We start from the raw sequence: 23,531 nt of genomic DNA on the forward strand, positions 1-23,531 counted from the left end.
GAGACACACGCTGGCTGCGAGGGAGTGGCTGCACGTCTGGGGCACTGCGGGAACAACGCACACGATCGGACGGTGTTGCTGGGCGGTTGCCTTTGCGGACGTCGGCGTCAGCCAGATCTATCTCGGACGGTGGCTGGTGTATCTTTGTTTTGGAGCGGCGCCAATGAACTATGAAAAAATCGGACGTAAAGAAAGAAACACTAAATGGGAAAAGAAATGTCATTTTAGAGTGGGTTTAAGTAATTGACGAAAGTCTTATTTCTTTTAAATTTCAAATTAGAAACTATTAAAAATTAATTAATTAATTATAATTTAAATTTAATTTCAATTTAATCCCATTATACACATTATATACTATATATATTGACTCCTCGTACTTTTTCTTTACAAAATTGTAATCTGATCAATATGAATTCCAATTATTTTATTTAGGTATTTTTATGTATTATTCCCTCCCCTACATGGGAACGTATACTCTCTTTAATAAGAAAAACCCCATCCCAAACGACGCCGTTTGATGTTTTTAAATAAAAAAATACCCTAGTTCTGAAGCTACCCACCCGACCCCATTTCTCTCCCTCAGCTCACGTCGGTTCACCGCCACCGCACGCTCGCCGCCGTCGCCGCGCCTCTTGCTGGATCCTCCGTGCCGTGTGCTCGCGTATCCCCTCTGTCCTCCGTCTGTGGTCGGCTGCTCGCATCTCGCCACGCCTACCTCCGCCAGTGAGTGCTCGAGCTGTGCGTGGTTGTTGCTGCTCGTCGTCCGTGGTTGTCTGACTTGTCTCTGCTCGATTCTGCCTCTGCAACAACATGTGAGCATTTTAGGGTTTATGAATATGAATTGATTCTGCCTCTCAGTCTCACTCCAGTCTCGTCTCAGTCACACTTGCCGGCGTCTCGTCTCCTCTCCGGTGTCTCAACGTCTCGCGGCCTTCCCTGGGCTCCTTCTCCCTAAGCAATTCGTGGGGTTGTCGCCTTCCCTGGGGTCGTCGTCGCTTGTCGTCTTCTAATTTCGGGTCCTCGCCGTCGCGGAGTCGCCGCCGTGTACCGTTGGTGAGTCCCTGCATCATCGCTTCCCCTGTTCTCTCTTTTCCAGAATTCTCTTCTCCCTGTATTTTTCCATGTTGCTGAATTGCTAATCAATTAATTTACCTTGTTGCTGTAAATCATCACTGAACTAGGATTTGTTGAATTTATCGCTGTAAGTTGAATTTGTTGCTTAAAATATCACTGAGCTAATTTTTTTGGTTGATGAAAATCATCACTGAGTTGAATTTGTTGCTGATTATCATCACTGAACCTTGGATTTGTTGCTGTCTTGCTGAAATAATCACTTAGCCAAATTTTTTTATTGCTGTAAATCATCTTTGGAGTTAAATTCTTTGTTGCTGAAAATTATCATAGTTGAATTTGTTGTTGAAAATTGTCAATTAGCTGAATTTGTTGCTGTAAGAAGATTTGATTCTTAGTATTGATTGATTTGATTCTTACATAGGCAGTATTGATTTGGTATAATTAGTTGAATTTAGTTTTTAATTAGTTTGTTAATTATTAACTTATTGACTTATTTTTCTGTTATTTTTTTTTTCTAGAATTTTGATACTTGATTGTTATTAATGTATTATTGTATTTGATTGTTATTAATGTGTTTGTGAAGACATGTTTTTGAATTTTTAATTTTAAGCTTATTTTTTGTAATTTTATATTTATATTTAATTGTGACCGGATCAACCGGTTCAACCCGTGATCTACCGGTTGAACTAGTAACCCGGTCGTATGACCAAGTCGATTACTGGTTCGGATCTAATTACTATGTTCTAAACCAATTATTTATTATTTCATATTTTCTCTTTTAACTTGCATATAATTAAGCGAAGCACGTATCAAACCAAAGGAACTTTTGTTATATATGTTGGTGATTTGTTGGATTACCATTGTGAGAAAATTGATGCAATCAGGGACTAAACTGCACATAACGTGGATAAAATGACATGTTTCAAACTTCCAACCAGCGAGAGAGTCAAAGTTATAAAGTTCTGTTTTGAAGGTTTCTATCTTACGTGGAAGTAGGATGATAAAATGGGATTTTGAAGGCAAGTTTGGTGCATTATAGAAAGTTAGAAACGCATCTGTCACTCTGAATAAGATAATAAGAGATGTAGTTAAGGCTATATTTATTTAATATGCTAAATGCTTGTGTTTTGCTTATTTGCTGAATGTTGTGTTTACTTCCTGTTTAGTTTACTGAATTAATTTGCTAAATGCTTGTGTTCATTTATTTTCCAAATGTTGTGTTTATTTCTTGTTTAGTTTTCTGAATTATTTTGCTAAATGCTTGTGTTTTGACCTGTTGTTGTTGTTCATGATGTAGTTATTTGCTGAATATGTTTTTTGACCTGTGTTGCTGCTGTTCTTGATGTAGTTATTTGCTGAATGTTTTCTTTTTTACCTACATTCTTGCTGAATTAATTGTTCATGTTTTGTATAAGATCGATAATTGTAGCTCTACTCCTATTGGTTGAATACTTTGTTTTATGGATTTTTAAGCCAGAGATTCTTCCTTGCCTCCAGGTACGCACTCTTTTTATTCTCTCATCAGATCTCATTTTAACAATTCTTAAATTAGTTTATTTGTTTATTTATTTCTGATTTGCATGGAAATGGGGGTTGAGTTGACCCTTTTGGTTTTAATTTTAAATTCTTTCAGGGAACCATTGTTGGGGGTTGAGTTTGACTAAAAAACTTTTAGCCAATGAAACAAAGTGGCAAGCAGTAGACAGAGAAGACAGAAGAGGAACATAGAGTGTACGGCAAAAGAGGTGACAGCAGAATGTGATGGAGTGAGTGTGTCACCGACGATTTCTCTCTCTTTTGCACCTCCTGCATCCATTCAATTTTATGATCACTTCACTGTCTTTCTCTCTCTTTTTTCTTGAAACTAACTTATGGTTTTGAATATGGAGAAGAGCATATACACATTTCTCACTGTGCACCGTTGGGAATCACTCAACTGTATGAGGTATAGTTTGGCTTCACTGAGACCTGTCCATGGAAGATTAGCTCTCAAATTTCTGAATTGGGTTATTAACCAGCCCAATTTTGAGCTCAATCATGTCACACACATACTATGCACTACCACTCACATACTTGTTAGGGCTAGAATGTACAATTTTGCCAAAGCAACCTTGTCCCATTTGTTGCATTTGCCAATTGGCTTGAACTCTGCCTTTTTTGCTCTTATGGACACATACCCAATTTGCAACTCTAGCCCTGCTGTATTCGACATCTTGATTCGAGTTTGCTTGAAAGAAAACATGGTTGGAGATGCTGTGCAGGTTTTCTACTTGATGGGATCCCGGGGGTTCAAGCCTTCTGTATGCACTTGTAACATGGTGCTTGGTTCGTTGGCGAAGGGCCGGACTCATGACCTTTTTTGGTCCTTTTTCAAAGGAATGCTTGCCAAGAGGGTTCATCCTGATGTTGCAACGTTCAACATATTGTTAAATGCTTTGTGTGAGCGGGGGAAGTTTAAGAGTGCTGGTTTGCTTCTGAGGAAGATGGAAGAGAGTGGTTATTTTCCGAATGTGGTTACTTATAATACTTTGCTCAATTGGTATTGCAAGAAGGGGAAGTATAAAGGGGCGTCAGAAATGATTGATCGCATGGAAGCTAAGGGTATTGCAGTTGATGTTTGTACATATAATGTGTTGATAGACAATTTGTGCAGGGAAGGCAAGAGCGCGAAAGGTTACTTAATGTTGAAAAGGATGAGAAAGAATGCGGTGTATCCCAACGAGATCACTTACAACACTCTCATTAATGGATTTGTTAAGGAGGGGAAGATTGCAGTTGCTTCTCGAGTCTTTGATGAGATGTTGTTGTTTAATTTGTTCCCTAATAGCATCAGTTACAATACTTTGGTTGATGGGCATTGTCGCAACGGCAACTTTGGGGAAGCCTTCAGACTCGTTGATCTGATGGAGTCACATGGTTTGAGACCTAATGAAGTGACATATGGAGCTCTTTTGAATGGGCTATCCAAGCATGCTGAATTTGGGTTGGTATCCAGAATCCTTGAACGAATGAGGATGAATGGGGTGAGAATTTGTCGTATTAGTTATACTACAATGATTGATGGGATGTGTAAGAATGGCCTACTTGAAGAAGCTGCACATTTGATGGATGATTTGTTAGAAGTTTCCATCAATCTTGATGTCATTACATTTTCAGTTCTTATAAATGGATTTTTGAGGGTGGGGAAGATAAATAATGCAAAGGAGATAATGTGTAAAATGTACAAGGCTGGAGTAGTGCCAAACAGCAGTTTGTATTCAACATTAATCTACAATTATTGTAAGATGCGAAACCTTGAAGAGGCATTAAATACTTATGCAATTATGAACCGTAGTGGTCACGTTGCAGATCGATTCACATGCAATGTGTTGGTTGCCACTTTTTGTAGATGTGGGAGACTTGAAGAGGCTGAGTACTTTATGGATCACATGAGCAGGATGAGTCTTGATCCTGATTCTGTTACTTTTGATTGCATTGTAAATAGTTATGGAAATTCTGGTAATGCATTAAAAGCATTTTCTGTGTTTGATAAAATGATTAGCTTAGGCCATTCCCCTAGTCGGTTCACATATGGTGGCCTGGTGAAAGGACTTTGCACTAGTGGATGTATTAAAGAGGCAATCACGTTTATGCATCAACTTTCTTGCATTCCTTATGTTGTTGATAATGTTTTCTACAACACAGTACTTACTTGGGCATGTAGATTAGGTAATTTATCAGATGCAGTTGCCCTTATTTATGAGATGATTAAAAACAATTTTATGCCAGATAGTTATACATACAGCAATCTTATTGGGTTGCTATGCAAGAAGCATGAAGTGGTTGCTGCACTTCTTTTCTCAGAGAAGGCAATTGAGAAAGGATTGTTACATCCTAATCTTGTCTTGTACACTAGTATAATTGATGGGCTTCTTAAGGCAGGACATTCAAGATTTGCTTTCTATATTTTTGAAGATATGCTGAACAAAGGTGTTACCCCTGATACTGTAGTATTGAATGTACTGTTGGATTGGTACTCAAGGAAGGGGAAAATGTCAAAGGTAAATGATATCCTTTCCACAATGAGGAATAGAGGTTTAGCCTTCAATTTAGCTACTTACAATATTCTCATGCATGGATATTCAAAGAGGCATGCGATGGCAAAGTGTTCTATGCTGTATAATGGCATGATCAGAGACGGTTTCAGGAAGGATAGGTTAACTTGGCATTCTCTTATTCTTGGGTATTGTAGCTCTGGATCATTGGATGTTGCTGTAAAAATTTTAAGATGGATAACACTTGAAGGTTCTACTGCTGACTGTTTTACATTTAACATGCTTATTACTAAGCTCTGTGAAAGGGATCAGATCAAAAAGGCCTTTGATCTGGTAAAACTGATGAATAGGTTAGGAGTTATTCCTAATGTAGATACATACAATGCCCTTTTTCTTGGACATATTAGAACTGGTGCTTTTGATGAAGCCCATAATGTTTTGCAAGCCTTATCGGCAAATGGTTCTGTTCCTACATGTAAACAATATATCACTTTAATCAATAGCATGTGTAGAGTTGGAAATGTAAAAGGAGCAATGAAACTTCAAGATGAGATGAGAACACTTGGTGTCACCTCCAGTGATGTTGCTATGAGTGCTATTGTTAGAGGTCTTGCACGTTCAGGGAAGACCGAAAATGCTGTTTGGGTTCTTGATTTCATGCTTGGGAAGAAAATCATTCCAACTACTGCTACCTTCACCACATTAATGCATGCTTGTTGCAAAGAAGCTAATGTTGCAAAGGCTTTAGAATTGAAGAATATAATGGAGCGTTGCCATTTAAAGCTTGATGTTGCTGCATACAATGTTCTTGTATCAGGCCTTTGTGCTAATGGTGATACTGAATCTGCTTTTCAACTTTATGAGGAGATGAAACAAAGAGATATTTGCCCCAATACCTCTATATTTACTGTTCTCATTGATTCTTTTTGTGATGGAAATTATCACAACGAAAGTGAAAAGCTTTTGAGAGATCTACAGGCAAGGGAGCTGTTTATTTTGGATTTATGTCAAGGCACTGAAAGCTTGAATGAGTTATTAGTGATTGCTAGGAAAGAGTTGATTCACTTGAGAGATAAAAGGAGAAGAAAGTTTGGTTGCTAACAGCATGCTTTTCGTTGGATGAATTGGAGGTGCAGTTGAGATGGCAGTTTTGTTACCCTGCTTGATGCAATGTTGCTGATATGGTTTGCAACCTTGATTCCTATTTTGTTGTGATAGTACTTTTTTAATCATTTGAAATGCAACCTACTTATGTTTCATGTACTGTTCGCTACAGGTCTGGTTTCACTTAAAGCTAAAAGAATCCTCTCAGAATCTCTCAAACTCGGCCAGGTACATAAAATTACACCCAAATTTTATGGCTAATTAACCATAGTTCAATTACAATTCAACTCATCTAGCACAATTTGATAAAATTAAAGTTCAACATGCAAACAACAATTTTCATATTTTGAGTATCAAGATTTATTCTCAAAAGCACAGAACCTATTGCACTCAACTATACTAACAAGCTATTTATCCTTCTTAGCTGCCTGTTTTGCATCGTGCTGTGTAGTCTATAAAGCAGAAATGCATTCAAAGCTTTGCATGTTTTTCAAACACCAGCTTATCCTGCTTGTCTTTCAAACATGGCACACAGTAACACATTTCATTAATCAGTTTGTAATATTGATGCACATACAAAATTATTTGATTAACATTCACAGCAAAATCTCATATTTTTTTCATCATGGATTTTGCATTCTACTCTACTGGAATCAACAAAGATGGACAATGCTTCATTTCAAAAGATAGTGACCATTATCAAAAGTTATAGCTTCTGGTTGTGTTATTTATGTTCTTCATGCAAATAACTAGAAGCAATAGGAATCAATTGCTGGTCATTTTTTCTTCTAACGTCACTCCAAATTGCTCAGTCATGTTCAAGTCCTCACATTTCACTCCATTAGGAAGCTCCCAATCAAAGTGATACAGCAATATGCAACGGCCAGCTCAACATTTATTAAGCTTAATTTGATGCCCGGGCATATTCTTCTTTCAGCACCAAATGGAATGTATTCAAAATTACTTCCTTTGTAGTTAATGGTACTATCAGTAAATCTCTCTGGATAAAACCTCTCTGGTTCACAATAGTAGTTTGGATCTCTTCCAATTGCCCAAGCATTCACAGTGACTGTACTTTTGACAGGTATATGATATCCATTAATCTCACATGCTTCTCTACATTCTCTAGGAATCAAAAGTGGAGCTGGAGGGTGTAACCTTAGGGTCTCTTTGACCACTGGTTTCAAATACTTGAGCTCATTATGTAAGTCTCATTGACATTTCCACTCATGTCGAATATCTCTCTCACCTCGAGCTGTGCTTTCTGCATTACTCTTGGGTCCTTGATCATCTCATTTAGATTGTCAATATTTATATATATAAAAAAAAAAAAAAAAAGATACTCTTGGTTATCTGATTGTGCAATCTGCTTTGGTCTAGGGATGCCGAAGGGTAAACCGCTGGTTGAACTTTTGTGGCAACCACAGCTGTTGATTCCATCATCATCAAAAGCCACAGATGCTTGTCATAACAAACCTCAAAAGTGAGGCATCTAATAGTAGTCTATGGAAACCCAATACAGAGCTTGTTGATGGCCTTTTCCTCCTGACTATCCCAGAAAGTTAAACAAATTACTAAGAAAACAAGCTTATGCAATATATTTCCTGGAGGAAATTTTCTTTTGCAATGCAACCTTGGTTAAGTTTCTTTTTTTGTTTTTAAAATAAAAAAAAAATCTTATTTTTATTGCTAGTTTGAGTAGTTTTACACAGCTGACTAGCTGGGCTGGGTATAGTGGTGGTGACTTCCTTTTTTAATCAAACAGAAGTAGGAGATCTTCTCTCCCACCCCCATTTTTTTGGGGAAACTGTAAAAAGAAATTATGTAGTTATCTGATTTTGCAGTACTCACAAATAATTAGTACAATAATATAAGTATATTTATTTTTATTGAATTAAATTAAATTATTAATTTAAATTATAATCATCTAAATTTTTTAATTAAATATTTTTATAATTTTAAAATTTAAAATTATTTGAATTAAATTGTATGAAATGGAAAAATAAAAATCAAACAAATATAGCATTAATTCAATTATACAGCCATCTCAGTCATTGAGACGTCAATTAGAATTTTGTGCATATTTCGGATTCTGAGACCTTTTATGAATTTTGTACGTATCTTGGGTATTCAATACTCATTTAGCTCTTGTGATAGATCGGGGTTTGAGTATTTGAGATCTATTTATTTTTTAAAATCTCCTCAGTAACTATAATATGACACATTATACATTTATGTAATTATGCTATATTTTATATATTTTTGTAAATTTTATATTTATTTAATTTAAATAAAAAATATCCGTCTTTTAACAGGCAGTGGAGTTTTCAATTTTTTCATGAGTTAAAAAAGGACCACCACTTCAATCTATGACCCAGTTATTGTGAAGGGAAAGTTGATATAAACCGTCGCTGCTATTAGATTCACCCAAATTTTAATGGCGGAAAAATAATAGGGAATTCACATAATCTACAAGTGTGATATACATTTTATATGGTAAGTACAAATTTCGGTACTATCAAAATAAAAAACAACCTCATAAGTAAGAAAATCGTTCTAAGATGTTTTGCTCCGGTTACCCATGAGCACATACCCACAATTTCCACACCAAGCATTCAAGTGTCATTTATCGAACTATTGAATTAATCGGCATTACTTTTAAAATTAATTATTAAAATCATACTTCAAACTTTTACGGCTTTCCACACCAAGCATTCAAGTGTCATTTATCGAACTATTGAATTAATCGGCATTACTTTTAAAATTAATTATTAAAATCATACTTCAAACTTTTACGGCTTGTTTTGGTAAAACTTTTTAAAAAGGTGTTTGTATTTTTTAAAAACAAAGCACCTCATTTTGCGTTTGGTAAATTAAAAAGCCCAAATACTTATATTTGCGGCTTTTCAAAGTTAGCTTATACTTTTTAAATTTTAAAAGTCTAATATAACTTCGTATGTTAACTAATTTTTAAATTTAATACTTACATTTATGTTCATTATAGTATTTTTAAATACTATGGAGATAGTTCAAAATAATATAGCATCAAGTTTGATTGGTGAAAAAAAAATTAAGTTATAGTGATTTAAGTAATTTAGTATTTTTAGTGATGATGTTTAGGATAAAATATATTTTTATGATACTTATATAAAATTTTAAAATTAAAAAATAAAAAATTTATTTATTATGTCTATGTTTATTATGAAATTTTTATTTTAAAATTATTTTATTTTAAAATATTATATAAAATTTTAAAGAATTTGAAAAAAGAAATTATTCTTCGTTTTAAATATATTTATTATAATTTTTTTTAATTTCTAAAAGTTGTTTTACCAAACACAATTGTAGTGCTTATACAGTTATACTTATTAAAAGCTATTTTTAAAAGGATTTTACCAAACGCAAGTGTTGTAGTTTTTGAAAAGCTGTCTTTTAAAGATAGCTTTCATAAACTATTTTCGAAAAGTAAAAGCTTTACCAAACCAAGCCTACATAAGAATTCAGCCACTAATCATCACGGTAAATAATTAATTATTTCGTAAAAAAATATAAAATTACTAAAATCATACTTCAAACTTCTACATAAGAATTCAGCCACTAATCATCACGGCAAATAATTAATTATTAAGAAAAATGACAGATCGATCCCTGACTTTTTGGTCTGCAGAAATTTAAGTTTATGAGAATTTAAAAATACATTTAAGTTCCCGACCTGTTCAAAATCTGGACATATCAATCTCTGAGTTTCATTTGTTCAATTTTAAAATATCTCTCACCTGTACATCCGTATCAACTAGGTCAGTACAACGGGAGTCACCCTTGATTTTTCCGTTGAATCTGACATACCCAAATGAACATGAGGTATCAATATGTCTAGATTTTGAAAAAGTCATAAACTTAAATGTATTTTCAAATTCTCAAAAATTTAAATGTTTACGGATCAAAAGGTCAGGGACCTATTTGTTTTTTTTTCTTAATTATTTAAGGTTTTATTATTTTATTATAATATATTTAATTATTCTAATAATTAATTATTTAATAAAAAAATATATAAATATATATAAATAATTAATTTTTTATGTGTATATAATATTTTTATATTATTACTATCATAAAATGCCGGTTAGGCTGCTTTCCTCATATAATATAATTTTTATATTAAAATGTAAACTAATATGCTGTCAAATAATATATTAAATTAATAAAGCATGTATGTTAATATCTTAATTTTTATGTCATTATTGCTTTTACTCAATGTTAATAACAAATGTAATATGTCTTAACAAATTATTTTGTATTCAACTTTTAAAAATGATAAAAAAATATTATATGATTTTTTTTAAGTTAGAATAAAGAAAATACTATATTAGGATGAAAATTGGACATCACTAAATTTGCTAAATTCTGTTATATTTATGCATTATTCAAACTGAAACACAGATTTTTTTTTTTTTTAAACTTTTTATGCCTTCGCAACCACAGAACAATTAGAAACAATCTGGTAACAGCAATACGGCACCCTAAAGATAAATAGATTATCAAATAAATAAATAAATAAATAAACAAATCCTTCCTTAAGCAAGTACAACTGCACATTACTAGCGTGCACAATCGTCCTGAACCTTAAACCCTAAACTCAGCAAAACTAAAGCAAATTCATACAAGCATATGCATGTGCTGTTTTATATTTTCAGGATTCAAAAACAGAAAGCACTATTTGCTTAAACCCTAAACCCTAAACCCTAAACTTATAGCTAAAAATGTAACAATCAATGAAAAGAAACTAAGAAAAAAGATAATCAAGACAAGCAACTGGAGGTATGAGTTGATTTGTTTGAAGGTGCTACATTAACTAAATTATAGGTTTGAGAGATAACACTTAGTGGTTGCTCTAGTTGTTGATGTATTCTATATATATTCATTGCTACCTTTTCAGCCAAACTTTTCCTCACAAATCTTCCATAGCACAACACATTTAATAATCCCAAAGCCTCCTTAACTAATCCCTCACAAGCAATTCCTTCCACAAGAATCTTATATGTATCCTCACTTGGTTTACATCCCTTGGCTGTCATACGAGCCAGAAAATCGATGGCAGCACTGGTTTGCTGAGCTTTACAGAGCCCCTTCATGACTGAGTTATAAAAGAACACATTAGGCCTGAAACCCAATGCTTCCAAGTCATGTAGAAACTTGATTGCTTCACGAACCTTTCCTTTGCGGCTAAGACCCCTAACTAGTGAAGTGTAAGTAATTGTATCAGGTTTAGGACCTCTTGTGCGCATCTTCTCGAAGAGTTCCATAGCAAGATCTGTCTTTCCTGCCTTTAAAAGCCCATCAATGAGCGTATTGTAAGAAACTTTATCAGGTTTAAGACCTTTTCGGCACATCTCTTTGAAGAGTTCCATTGCATTCTCTGTTTTTCCCACATTTAAAAGCCCATAAATTACTATATTATAAGTGACTCGACTGGGAGAACACCCTTTGCAACTGAGTTGGTTCATTATTTCAGCTGCATCATCCACCCTCCCATCTTTGCATAATGCTAACAGCAAGATATTATAGGTCACTATATTTGGGTGACAACCCTTATTTACCATTATTTCCAAGTATTCAATTGCTCTATCAATCTTATTTACATAACAAAACCCTTGAAGCAATGGATTGTAACTCCTGGGATTAGGCAAACAACCATGCTTAGGCATCATCTTCAATATATCAATGGCTTGGCCCAACAAGCCTTTTTGGCAGAGGAAACTAATCAAGATATTGAAAGTAACAACACTAGGGGAACAACCCTTACAAATCATGCCAGCAACTAGCCCCTTAGCATCCATCCATCTTCCCATGCTACACAAGCCACGCAAAATAATATTATGCGAGATTACATCAGGCTGACAACCATAGGAGGGCAAGTTACTTAACAATCTGATTGCTTCATCCAACCTACCTTCTTTGCAAATACCATTGATAATAACATTATATGTGACCACATCGGGTTTGCATCCTTTGCTTCTCATCTCATCAATCAACTTCATTGCCTGATCAACTCCAGATTCTCTACAAGTTGCATCAATCAATACAGTGTATGAAATCACATCTGGATGACACTCGCTTTGCAGCTGCCTGTTAAGAACTTCCATGGCTTGCTTCAGTTTCCCTCTACCACACAAACTACGAAAAATTGTATCGAAAGTAATGGCATTAGGAGCAACACTCATGCGATCCAAAACCCACAAGGCCTCCTCTATCGCCCCTGATTTGCAATAAGTATCAATCAAAATATTGTAACTGGTTAAATCAATAACACCACCAAACTCCTCCAAAATTTTCATGATTCTCCTTGCCTTCTTGGTCCTGCCAACCTTGCAAAATTGGCAGACCAGAGCACTGCACGCATTGACATCAGGGATATTGCCATGTTTAATCATATGCTCTAAAAGCTTTAACCCTTCCTCCATTTCCCCATTTCTAACCAACATTTGCAGATGATTATTCTCAAATTCCTCAAAATTCAGGGAAGCACTAACACCATTTGGCAAGGATTCCTCCTCATTTGAATCCCCTTTCGGAAACTTTATAGAATGTTGTGAACTACCATTCAAACCAAAAGTTTCATATTTCAAAACAGCAGAAACACACCGATACCTTCTAGACCAACTGCTCTTAGATTTTCCAAACGCAGTAACACTGCTATCATCAGAGGAACATAGTGAATGAGATTTAACAGAGATATTACTTACTCCTAAATTGAATACAGAACTAGTGTTATCCAAAGTCCTACTTCTGGTGCTACAATCTCTTGTGCCATCCTTAAGCAAATGCCCAAATGAGCAAAACTGTTTGTGGGACGCCACCAAATCCATAGTTTTCACCAACTCCTATAACCTGAAAGACAAAAAACCACAGATTCCATATGCACACTCAATCGTAAACAACTCTTCATTACATTATGAAAGAGGCAGTTTTGAATTCAATTACTAACTTTTCTTTGTTCTCTAAGGTTATATGTTTTCTGTAAGCCTGAATAACAACAAAAACATGAAGATGGCTATGAAGGGGGAAATTCATTTCAGAAACAAGAAATTGGCAACAATCAATCTTCTTAAACTTTACCTAAAAATGTTCATCTCCCAACATATCCAGATATCCAAGCAAAGTAGTAGACCAGCATTCAGAAACATAACCATTAACCATCCAAGAAATTGCGAGAATGAAGAGATAGAGACAAGACCTGACAAAATTTCTGATTACTATAGAATAATTAAGATGTGTCCAGCTGATCTAGAATGTAATAATATAGGCTGTGTTTGTTAGTGTCCATGCCCATAGGAGACTCGAATACCACTGTACATGTCCGCTATTTGTTTGTTGAGACACAAAATTTCAATGTACATGGCAGCACACGAGTGCACATAAAATACATGTCTTTAGTGTCTCTCGTTAGGGCTGAAACACGGAGACAAAACTTGTGAGATACAAATTTTTCCACTTTTGTCTCTAATTATTTTTCAAAATTCCAGTTTTATCCCTTATTGTAATCCTTCTTTCCCCCCCCCCCCCTCTCTCCTTCCTCTCTTTTTTTCTGCTGCTCCTCCCTTGTCATCCTTACTTTCTCTGCAACTTTGCCTCTCACTTCCCCACTGCCACCCTCCTCTCTTCTTCTTTCCCTTCTCTTGCTCCACCTTCCTCCCTCACCTCTACTCATCGTCACTGCCACCCTCCTCTCTCTGTGCCTTGCCTTTGCTTTTGCCTCTACCTCTCTACCCTGCCTCCCACCTCCTTCTGTGTTCACCTTTTCCTTCACCTCTCCTCTCCCTCTGCCTCCCTTCACCTCTCCTGTAAATCTACCCTTCCCTAGCCTTTTTTGTTTCTGTTTTATTTTTATTTTTCTTTTGGAAAAAAAATTTGATTGTTGACTTGTGAAATTTCTATACTATTGTGTGATTTGTTTTTCTGTGATTGTTGGTTAAGTATAGTTAATGGTGGATGCTATTGAATCTATGATTGTGGTGATACTAGTAGGGTATGATGATGAATATGAAAAATGGCTGCAGTAATGGATGACAATGGTGGAGGATGACTATGAAACTGTGATGATGATGGTGGTGGTGGTAATGGTGGGGGTGGGGGTGGTAAAGATGATGATGAATATGTTTTTTTAAATTTAATATTCATAGTATTGTGGAATTTTAAGAATTTTGTAGTTTCTTGTCTACTTTTAACCTAATAATTTGTCTACTTTTTCTCATTAAAATTTTACATTCAAAGTTCAAGTGTTCAACACATGAAAATTCATAATTAAAAACCGATGTGGATTCTTGGCAGCGGTATCTTCACTACTTTGTGATTGTTAATTATTGTTAGCATCCATCTTCAAAATTAAAAAAAAAAAATCTCTAATTAATGATAGAGATAAACAGACAAAAAACACAAAAGAGGCAAAATTGTTTGACCAATTAAGCAGCAACTCAGCAATTAAGCAGCAACTCAGCAATTATACAGAAACTCAGCCAGGTAAAAATTTGGATAAATTACTAATAAAATTGATGAAACATGAAGCAAATTCAAGGCAGCAATTGAGAGAGTAGTAAGTCTTACTAGGGACAGAGACGCTGCGGCAGACGCGCAGGTGGCGACGCAGGAGTTACAAGGAGTAGCGATGCAGGAGGAGATCAACGATGCCGGCGACGGCGACCCTGGCGGAGTTCGGACAGAGAATGAGAAGAAGGTAGCACCGTAGCAGCAGCCGCCAATGTTAGGGGAGTTGGGGTTCAAATTTTTGTTGTAGCAAATTATTTTTCTAGAAATGGGAGAAGACCATCCAAATTTATTATTTTTTAAATTATTATTTAATTATTAATTTAATTTTTAAATTTAACGTAATTTAATAATATATTTTATTTTATATTTTTAAATATTAATAATTTTTTAATATTCTTCTTATTTTTTATATTGGAGTGATAACCACGTTTTTGGTTTAATTAGAAATTTAGAACATACAATTTGGACTTTTACATTTTTAGATCTTTGGAGAGCACAAATCATAAAAAAAATAATCACAATAAAAAATTTGGATTTTTTAAATTTAATATTAAAAATTTTTTAACATAGTAATTAAAAACTTCCTAAAATTCAATTTCCACTAAAATTAAATTAAATTTCAGCGTTTAAAAAAAATTAATTTAAATAGAATTCAATTCAATTCAACTATTTTTTCTTAAAATTAATTCTTATCTAATTAGGTCTAATTAAAAATTCTATCTTATTAAAATTTTACTTAAAACATAAAATATTCAAAATATCTATTTGATCTATTTTTTTTTTTACTCATTCACTTTTAAAGTTTTCCACCTTCCAACAACACTTCTATTCTTTAAAATTGGCAATGGGTAGATTAGGGTAGGATTTTGACTATATCTTAACCCTATCCAGCAGGTTGAAAATTTCATTAAAACTCTACCCTACTCTACTCTATCCTACCTGCGAGTTAAGAATCTATCAACCTTACTCCTACTTGCACTTTAAAATTTTAAATCCTATCCTACCTTACTCTACCTGCAGAAATATCAAATTTTTTCAAAGTATCTATAAAATTTTAAATGATCAATGATATATGATTTTTATTTTTGTTTTATTTTTATTTTATGTTAATTTTATAAATATACAAATGCTTTAAATTATTAAATTAACTAACTAGTTTAGTAGTTGTTCACTTATTGTAAGTCATTACATGAGGAAGGTTGTATGTTCAACTCTCACCTCTTTTATTACAGTCCTCCTACGCATACAAACTTTTTTGGCTTACAAATTCTACAAGTTAGGCCAAGTCCAACAAAAGCCACGCGCACCACACTCGAGCGTAAATACACGCGCGTGATGAGAGAACTATTGTCGATTTAGAATTTCACAAAATATAGGTTCGTTGTAAGCATAGTCTAAACCAACAAACAATCCTCTCAATCAAAGTTTGATTTTTCCAATTCAAAACATATAAACCGAGAGTCTTTCAACCTCGGGTCGTTCTCCCTAGGATGCAATCGAAGTGTTACGCTTTCGGTTGTGAGGGCAAATGGGTTTTGTAATCAAAGAACAAAAGATTAAAAGAACTAAGAAATCAAAAAACTAAGAAATGATTGGGAATTAATGCAAGTAGAGAGAAAACAAGATCAAAACTAGTGAAAATGCTACGCATAAAAAGCCTTGACTTGGGAATGAGAATCCAAGGAATCCTATCATCGTCATAACCACAACTATGACAATTATAATGAGTCAATCTCGCCTAGTTAACCCCTAACATTTTGAGGAGTAGGTCAAGCAAGCATAATTGACCTTAATCCATAAGTCCTAGCTAACTTACCAAACTAGTTGGTAAAAAGCTAGCGTCAATGGAAACAAGAGTCAACTAACTACCCAAGAATTACCACTAAATGTCGGACATTATGACTCTAGTATCCTAGGAACTTAAATCCCAAGCCAAAGTGTGAAAATCTACTCAAAACTCATAATTGGCATTTTCACAAACACCTTGTGGGTATAAAACCAAAACATAGAAAATTGCAAAGAAAAATAAAATCTATAACCCCAAAATATTCACAAGACCATCTATAAACAAGCAATCAAGCATATATAAGGCATAAAATATTAAATTCATCAATCAAAACTTCAAGATACCAAAATTGCATATATAAACAAAGTAACTTGAACCATAAGAACATAAAAGCAAAAGTAGTGAAATTCAAGGTTCAGAAAACCGGACCGGTCATCAAACCGCTCTAGTCACTGGTTTACTGGTTTATTGGTCCAACCGGTTCAACCGAAAAAACCGTTTTAGAATAGAATAATATATAAATTATAAATACACATCCTAAAATATAATTATAGTCTGATATAAATCTTAAAATATCTTCGAAATTTAAAACACTACATAAAATATCATCAACCAAATACATATCTTATCAAAATCCAAACTCAATCTGTTTTTCCAAGCTAAATCTGTTTTTCCCCTAAGGTTAGAAGAACCTTGTGACTGACTATCATTAGCACTACGGGAATTAGGATTAGCAGCATCATTCGGAAGTGGAGTATTGGCAGGCATGTTATTATTCACAAAAGCATTGTTATCAGCAGTTGCTTCTTGATTAATACTATCTTCCATAACTGAAATTAATAAAACATATATGAAATTAAAAAGTAAAAACAGCCACAAACCCACAACACAACACATCACAATGAACATACACAGAAATTGAATAGTTCACAGATGAAGTTCCAGCAATTGAAGAGTTCACAGAGCAAATTCATAGAAATTGAACAGTTCACAGATGAAGCAAAATAGAAGACCAGGCTGCTTAATTTTCAGATTATTAATTTCCTATGCTCAGCAGCAAACAGAAATTGAGCCAAGGATCAAACACAAATTGACAAACAAAATGAAATTGTGCAACAAACAGGAATTGAGCTGCAATATAGAAGACCAGGCTGCTTAATTTTCAGATTATTAATTTCCTATGCTCAGCAGCAAACAGAAATTGAGCCAAGGATCAAACACAAATTGACAAACAAAATGAAATTGTGCAACAAACAGGAAGTTAATTTTCATATTATAAATTTCATGCAAGGTTTCTACTTTCTACTGAGGAAGTTCATACTGCACATAGTATCAAATTCACAGCCACAGCCACAATTCACAGCCACAGTTCACAGTCCAGAGAGATTAAATTAATCAGCCACAGCCACAGTTCACACTTCACAGAGGAAGTTCACACTTCACAGAGTATCAATTTCATGCAAGGTTTCTACCGGGGTTGATGGAAGAACATGAGCAGAGGCGAAGAACAAACAAGATGAGCAGAGGACGAGTCACTGACCTGGGGTTGATGGAGGGCTACCGGTGCTGAGTGTTGACTGTTGAGGACCGCGCGATGGAGATGGAGGGCTACCGGTGTTGACTGCGTGCTGCGGTGCTGGTGTTGAGAAGATGAGCAGAGGATGGAGATGGAGGGCTACTGGGCAGGAACCAGGCGAAGGCGACGATGGAGATTTGAGGGTTACTGGGGCTGAGGATGGCGACACCAGGGGACGAAGGATGGCGACAGGGGGGCTATGGTTCAGGGCGGCTAGGGTTCTCTGTTCTCCATTGGAGATGATTCAGAAAGGGGGAATGAATGAATGGGGTCGGGGGAAGAAAGGGGGGTGGGGTGCTCCGTGCTAAACGAGCGGGTCGGGTCGGGTCCGTTTTTTATTTTCTATTTTAATTATAAAACGGCGTCGTTTAGCATAACCGGCCGGTCACCTGTTCGATCTAACCGGCCGGTTTTTGACCAGTTCGCCGGTTCTTAAACGATTTTTGTTTGGACGGTTTTTATATGAGGACTGGACCGTTTGTAGCGCCGGTTTGCAGTTAAACCGGTCGAACCAGCCGGTCCGGTCCGGTTTTCAGAACCTTGGTGAAATTAAAGAGGAAATTAAGAGAACTTACAAAAGATGAGCAAAATCCGAAATCAAAGCTTGTTATAAAATGCTACAATGAACCCTAATTAAAAATCCTAAGAGAGCTCTCCCTAATCTACACTACTCCTACTCCTACTATGTAAAACTATGAAAAATTATGTCTAAGTCTTAATGCCTTCATATGGCTTCAATTTTCCTTGATATAGCACTTCAAAACCAGCTTCAGCCTTCCAAAATTGGGCCAAAAGAGCCCTAAAATCGCGAGCCACGTGAATTTTTAATGAAGTCACGCGCAGGGACTTGTGCGTACACACAGGTGTGTGTACGCACACATGCTGATTTTCCTCCTGTGCGTACGCACAGGGTTGTGCATAGGCACACTTGCTGATTTCTGTACTTATGCGTGGGCACAGAGTTGTGCGCGGGCACAGGTGCTGATTTTGACCCTTGTGCGTGGGCACAGGAAGTGTGCGTGGGCACACTCTGAAATGCTTTTCTCCTTTGTTTTCTTCATGTTTTCTCTCAATTGCATGCTTCTCTTCCACTTTTAACAAGCCATTCATGCCTCTAGGACCTAAAATCACTCAACAAATATGTCATGGCATCGAACGGCATAAAAGTGGGATTAAAATGACTAATTTAAGCACAAAAACGCATGTTTTCACATTTAGGATCAATTTAGGGATCAAACACAAAAATATGCCATTTAAGTGAATAAGTGTGGTTTATGTGATAAAATCCATTCAAATTAAGTTAAAATATATTGTCAAATATGGACTCATCAATTCTCCCACACTTAAACAATAGCATGTCCTCATGCTAAACCAAACAAGGAGAAGGATCAAAGGGTAAACAACTTATTGAATGCAACTATTTTTATGCATGCACATATACTATATATTATATATATCTATCTATGCTATAGTGTCCTATGGTTTTAGTGAAAACAAACAAACAAATTTCCAAGCAAGAATATAGACATATGGGGCTAAGCAAAGAAATAATCCAGTGCAATCAAAATCTAAAGAATCGATTCAAGTTTCAAAATGAAGCAACTTGCAAGAATGCACGATAAGAGAGGTGTGAAAATATAGAATTGAGTAATTGAACCCTCACTAGGAGTGTATACACTCTCATCACTCGGTATTTAGGGTTTAATCACTCAAGTCTCCTCTAATCATGCTTTCAAGGATTTACTTTTCATCTAACAATCAACAACCATGTGATGCATGAATACAATTATCACGAGGACTTCATAGGGTTGTAATGGGACTAGAGTTAAGGTGGGATAGATATGGCTAAGTGGACTAAATTGAATCCTTGATTAGCTTAAGTATCCAACTTAACCTATATTAACCAAATAACAAAATATGCAACCTAATTAACTTTCCATTCCCTTTTTTTATACACATTCATGCATCTTTTTCATCCAAATCCACATATGCATTCCTTATTCATTTTTTTTTCTTTTTTTTTTTGGAATAACTTTTGTCCGATCTTATTTTTTCTCATTTCATTCATTTTTTTCTTTTTCTTTTTCTTTTTCTATGACAAATGCATATGGTTAAAGAAAATTGATACATGAATGTGCACCTATTTTCAAAATTTTTCTTTCAACGCATACCCAAAATATTTTTTTTTCTTTTCTACCAAAGTTCCTCCCAAAGATTCCCCCACACTTAAATGTAACACACTTCTAAACCTAAACCAATCAAGGATACAATCCAAGGTAAATTATGGTTTTTCGCTTAAGGTTGTGATGTGGTGATCTTAAAAACAATGGGGTAAGTAAGGCTCAAAAGGGGTTAACAATGGTAGATGTAAGGGTAAGGCTATATGAGTGAGTGATTTTAATTCAAAGATGGCCTCAATCATGTTCAATGCATTCAAACATCAATCATCAGAAATAAAGAATCAAGCAAAACCAAGATTACAATCATAGAAGAGATAAAAGCACACTATGAACAAAATTGTGGTTATAAATTGTAACCACTCAGTATAGGCTCAAAGACTCACAAAGTATTTGTTCTTTCCTCTTCTATGTTTCATAAAAATCATTCAAGCAAGTTTTAAAAGCAATTTTCTAAATCAATTCAATAGAACGCCCTAAAAATAAAATTCTTGGAAATCTTTGTTTTTTTTCACCAAAATTATTTCCTATATGTATATATGATGTGATGGATGCAATTTTTAAAATTTTTCTAGTTCTCTTTCTAATTTTCAACAACCAAAAACTAACGTGAACAATTAGGACAAAATTAAGCTAGATGCTATACTATTCACAACATCCAATCACAACTTCTATCTATGAAATATATACCATGCAAAAATGTAAAATGCAATAACTATGGATGAGCTAAGATGTATATATATATACTAGAAGAAAGTGCAATGCAACAATAAAAAATACTCCAAATATCTACAAGAAATATAGTAAAAAGAAAAAAAATAAAGTGCAAGGTATTCGGAAAAGAGAATTTACAACCCAAAATGACGAATCCTCCCCCACACTTAAGCGTCGCATGGTCCTCCGTGCATGAATACGATCCGGGGAGAATGTCTCTCAAGAGCTCCACCTTCGGTTGGTGGATGCGGGGCTTAGGTTGTGTGGAATTTGCCAAGTCCAATGCATTCTCGACATCTTCGTCTATGGTGTCCTTCTCCTCTCCTGGCTCCTTGCCTTCACATCTCATCCTCAAAAAGAATGAATAAAGTATAATTAGAAATCATAGAGCAAGTAGCACAAAAAGGTAAAGGATTATGTAAATAAGCATCTAATTGAGGAAGTTTGCATAGTGGTGTGATATGATGAAAATGGATTAGCCATGTGTGTATTCCAATTATGCGTGCAGTTGGAACACACACAACAGCCGTTTCAAAAGGCTTCCACACAATGAAAAAGGAGGTATGAGTTCCTCAATTAAATTGCCTAAGTTGCAAGAAATGAATAAGCATCAATTAAACACAACAAACTTAGGCAATTATATCAAAAGCGAATTGAAGTTAGGAAATATTAGATAGTGAAATTGTGCAAGTGAAAGCACAAGATTGATAAAATAGTACAATAAATAATAACCAATTCAATGATAAAGAGACCCTACTTATTCATCCTTAGGAATAATGTAATAATCACATGTAGAAGGTGCTTGTTACAAAAAGTGACAAGTCTTGATAAAAATCAAGTCAAGTCAACTCAAACAAATGCAAAGCATCAACAAGGAACAAATACCCCGTTATGTGATTATATTGATTTAAAACCCATGATGAACAAGAAATTGAATTCAATTCACTAAATTCAATATGCACTTGTTAAAAATTCCACCAAAAAGAAGTCAAATGTCACTTTTCATCTCAAATTGGTGCTAGCAACTCAAAGCATTTAAACAAGTACATTATTGAAATTCCAATCCAAAATAACATCATAATCATTAAAAAATGCACAATTCTTAATTAGAATGCCAAACAAGGATATAGTTTAACACATATGGTCATGACAACATATGAATCAAACTCAAGATTTGTTCAGACAATATGTCAAACACATGGAGTGCAGTGCACATGTTCATCAACTCAAGCAAAAATTCAAGCATCAACAACCCATAACTAAAAAATTGAACACTTGTAATTATTAACAAACAAACCATTAAGCAAAACATAAGCTAGATGACTAAATTCAAATAAGGAAAAACAAAAATTAAGCAAGCAACTAAACATAACAAAGAAGATTAAATCAAGAAAATTGAAAAGTTGAAGGATGAAAAAGAAAAAGATAAGTAACATTGGCACTTGTGTTAGCCACTGCGAGGCTCACGACGGTAGAGCTTCACTGGAGAAGAGAAGAAAGAAAGAAGAAAAAGAAAGAAGGAATGATAAACCACTATTTTATGGTTTATCTTGTGCTCAATTGAGTGGTTTTTATCAACTCTTTACCCGCTTATTCATACTATTTGCATGAGTTTACGTTTTCCTTCCTGATTTTGTGCTATGATTGAAAACATGCTTCTTTGGTCTTAATTTTGATATATTTAATCTTCTCTTATTACCATTAGATGCCTTGATATGTGTGTTAAGTGTTTTCAGAGATTACAGGGCAGGAATGACTTGGAGGATGGAAAGGAAGCATGCAAAAGTAGAAGGAATACAAGAAGTTGGAGAAATTGCTAAGCTGTCCAGCCTGACCTCTTCGCACTCAAACGGCTATAACTTTAGCTACAGAGGTCCAAACGACGCGGTTTCAGTTGCGTTGGAAAGCTAACGTCCGGGGATTCGATTTGATATATAATTTGCCATAGCTGCCCTAACACCAGGCAACGCGAACGCGTGGATCACGCGGACGCGTGACCTGGCAGGAAAGCAATCCACGCGGCCACGTGGACGACGCCTCCGCGTCACTTGCCCGCGATCTGAACGTAACAGAAATCGCAGGAAGCAATTTCTGGGCTGCTTTTGACCCAGTTTTCAGCCTGTGTGTTAGAGGCTATAAAGTGGGGGAATGCATCCATTAAAAGAGAGCTCGCCAATTTAGTTACTTTTCCATGATTTAGATATAGTTTTGAGAGAAGTTCTCTCCTCTCTCTCTCGTAGGATTTAGGACTTCTCTTAGGTTTAGGAGTAACTCTCAATCCCAGGTTCTTTATTTTTATTTATTCTTCTAATTTAGTTTATGAACTCTTCATGTTAGATTATAATTTCCCTTATTAATGTTATTTGAGGTATTTCAATTTATGATTGCTTTCTTTAATTTATGTTATTGTTGCTTTACATCTGAAGGCATTTTTATTCCAACAAATTTACTTTTTCCCCTTTTGGTTTTGGTTAAGAAATCAGTAACTCAGAAGTTACCTTATCTCAACATAATCGACAACT

The 23,531-nt window shown here is 35.0% G+C and overlaps 2 protein-coding genes across 36 annotated transcripts; one reads left to right on the plus strand and one right to left on the minus strand.

The window, feature by feature from the left end:
• Positions 1–396: 396 nt before the first annotated feature.
• Positions 397–8,111, plus strand: LOC112767166 (uncharacterized). 35 transcript variants are annotated; one of them, XM_072222744.1, is made up of 8 exons: positions 510–812; positions 881–1,053; positions 2,490–2,571; positions 2,708–6,292; positions 6,385–6,440; positions 7,025–7,193; positions 7,297–7,416; positions 7,593–8,111. In XM_072222744.1, the coding sequence occupies exon 4, from the start codon at positions 2,946–2,948 to the stop codon at positions 6,207–6,209; it is 3,264 nt and encodes a 1,087-aa protein (XP_072078845.1). In that variant the 5' UTR covers positions 510–812; positions 881–1,053; positions 2,490–2,571; positions 2,708–2,945; the 3' UTR covers positions 6,210–6,292; positions 6,385–6,440; positions 7,025–7,193; positions 7,297–7,416; positions 7,593–8,111. The 35 variants fall into 35 exon arrangements, with proteins under 35 accessions (XP_072078869.1, XP_072078870.1, XP_072078860.1 ...); XM_072222771.1 differs by having other exon boundaries at positions 7,058–7,193; positions 7,342–7,416; XM_072222756.1 differs by having other exon boundaries at positions 507–1,053; positions 7,342–7,416.
• A 2,622-nt stretch (positions 8,112–10,733) lies between these two features.
• On the minus strand, positions 10,734–15,038 carry LOC112765354 (uncharacterized). The gene is made up of 2 exons (XM_025811257.2): positions 14,814–15,038; positions 10,734–13,100 (listed from the first exon to the last, which is right to left on the minus strand). The coding sequence occupies exon 2, from the start codon at positions 13,076–13,078 to the stop codon at positions 11,012–11,014; it is 2,067 nt and encodes a 688-aa protein (XP_025667042.1). The 5' UTR covers positions 13,079–13,100; positions 14,814–15,038; the 3' UTR covers positions 10,734–11,011.
• Positions 15,039–23,531: the final 8,493 nt, after the last annotated feature.

Source organism: Arachis hypogaea, chromosome 17 (genome assembly GCF_003086295.3).
Source record: "Arachis hypogaea cultivar Tifrunner chromosome 17, arahy.Tifrunner.gnm2.J5K5, whole genome shotgun sequence".
In the NCBI taxonomy this organism is placed as follows: domain Eukaryota; kingdom Viridiplantae; phylum Streptophyta; class Magnoliopsida; order Fabales; family Fabaceae; genus Arachis; species Arachis hypogaea.

Coding starts and splice junctions, on each gene's coding strand:
- LOC112767166 (XM_072222759.1), top strand. CDS start 2,946: ATGGTTTTGAATATGGAGAAGAGCATATACACATTTCTCACTGTGCAC.
- LOC112765354 (XM_025811257.2), bottom strand. CDS start 13,078: ATGGATTTGGTGGCGTCCCACAAACAGTTTTGCTCATTTGGGCATTTG.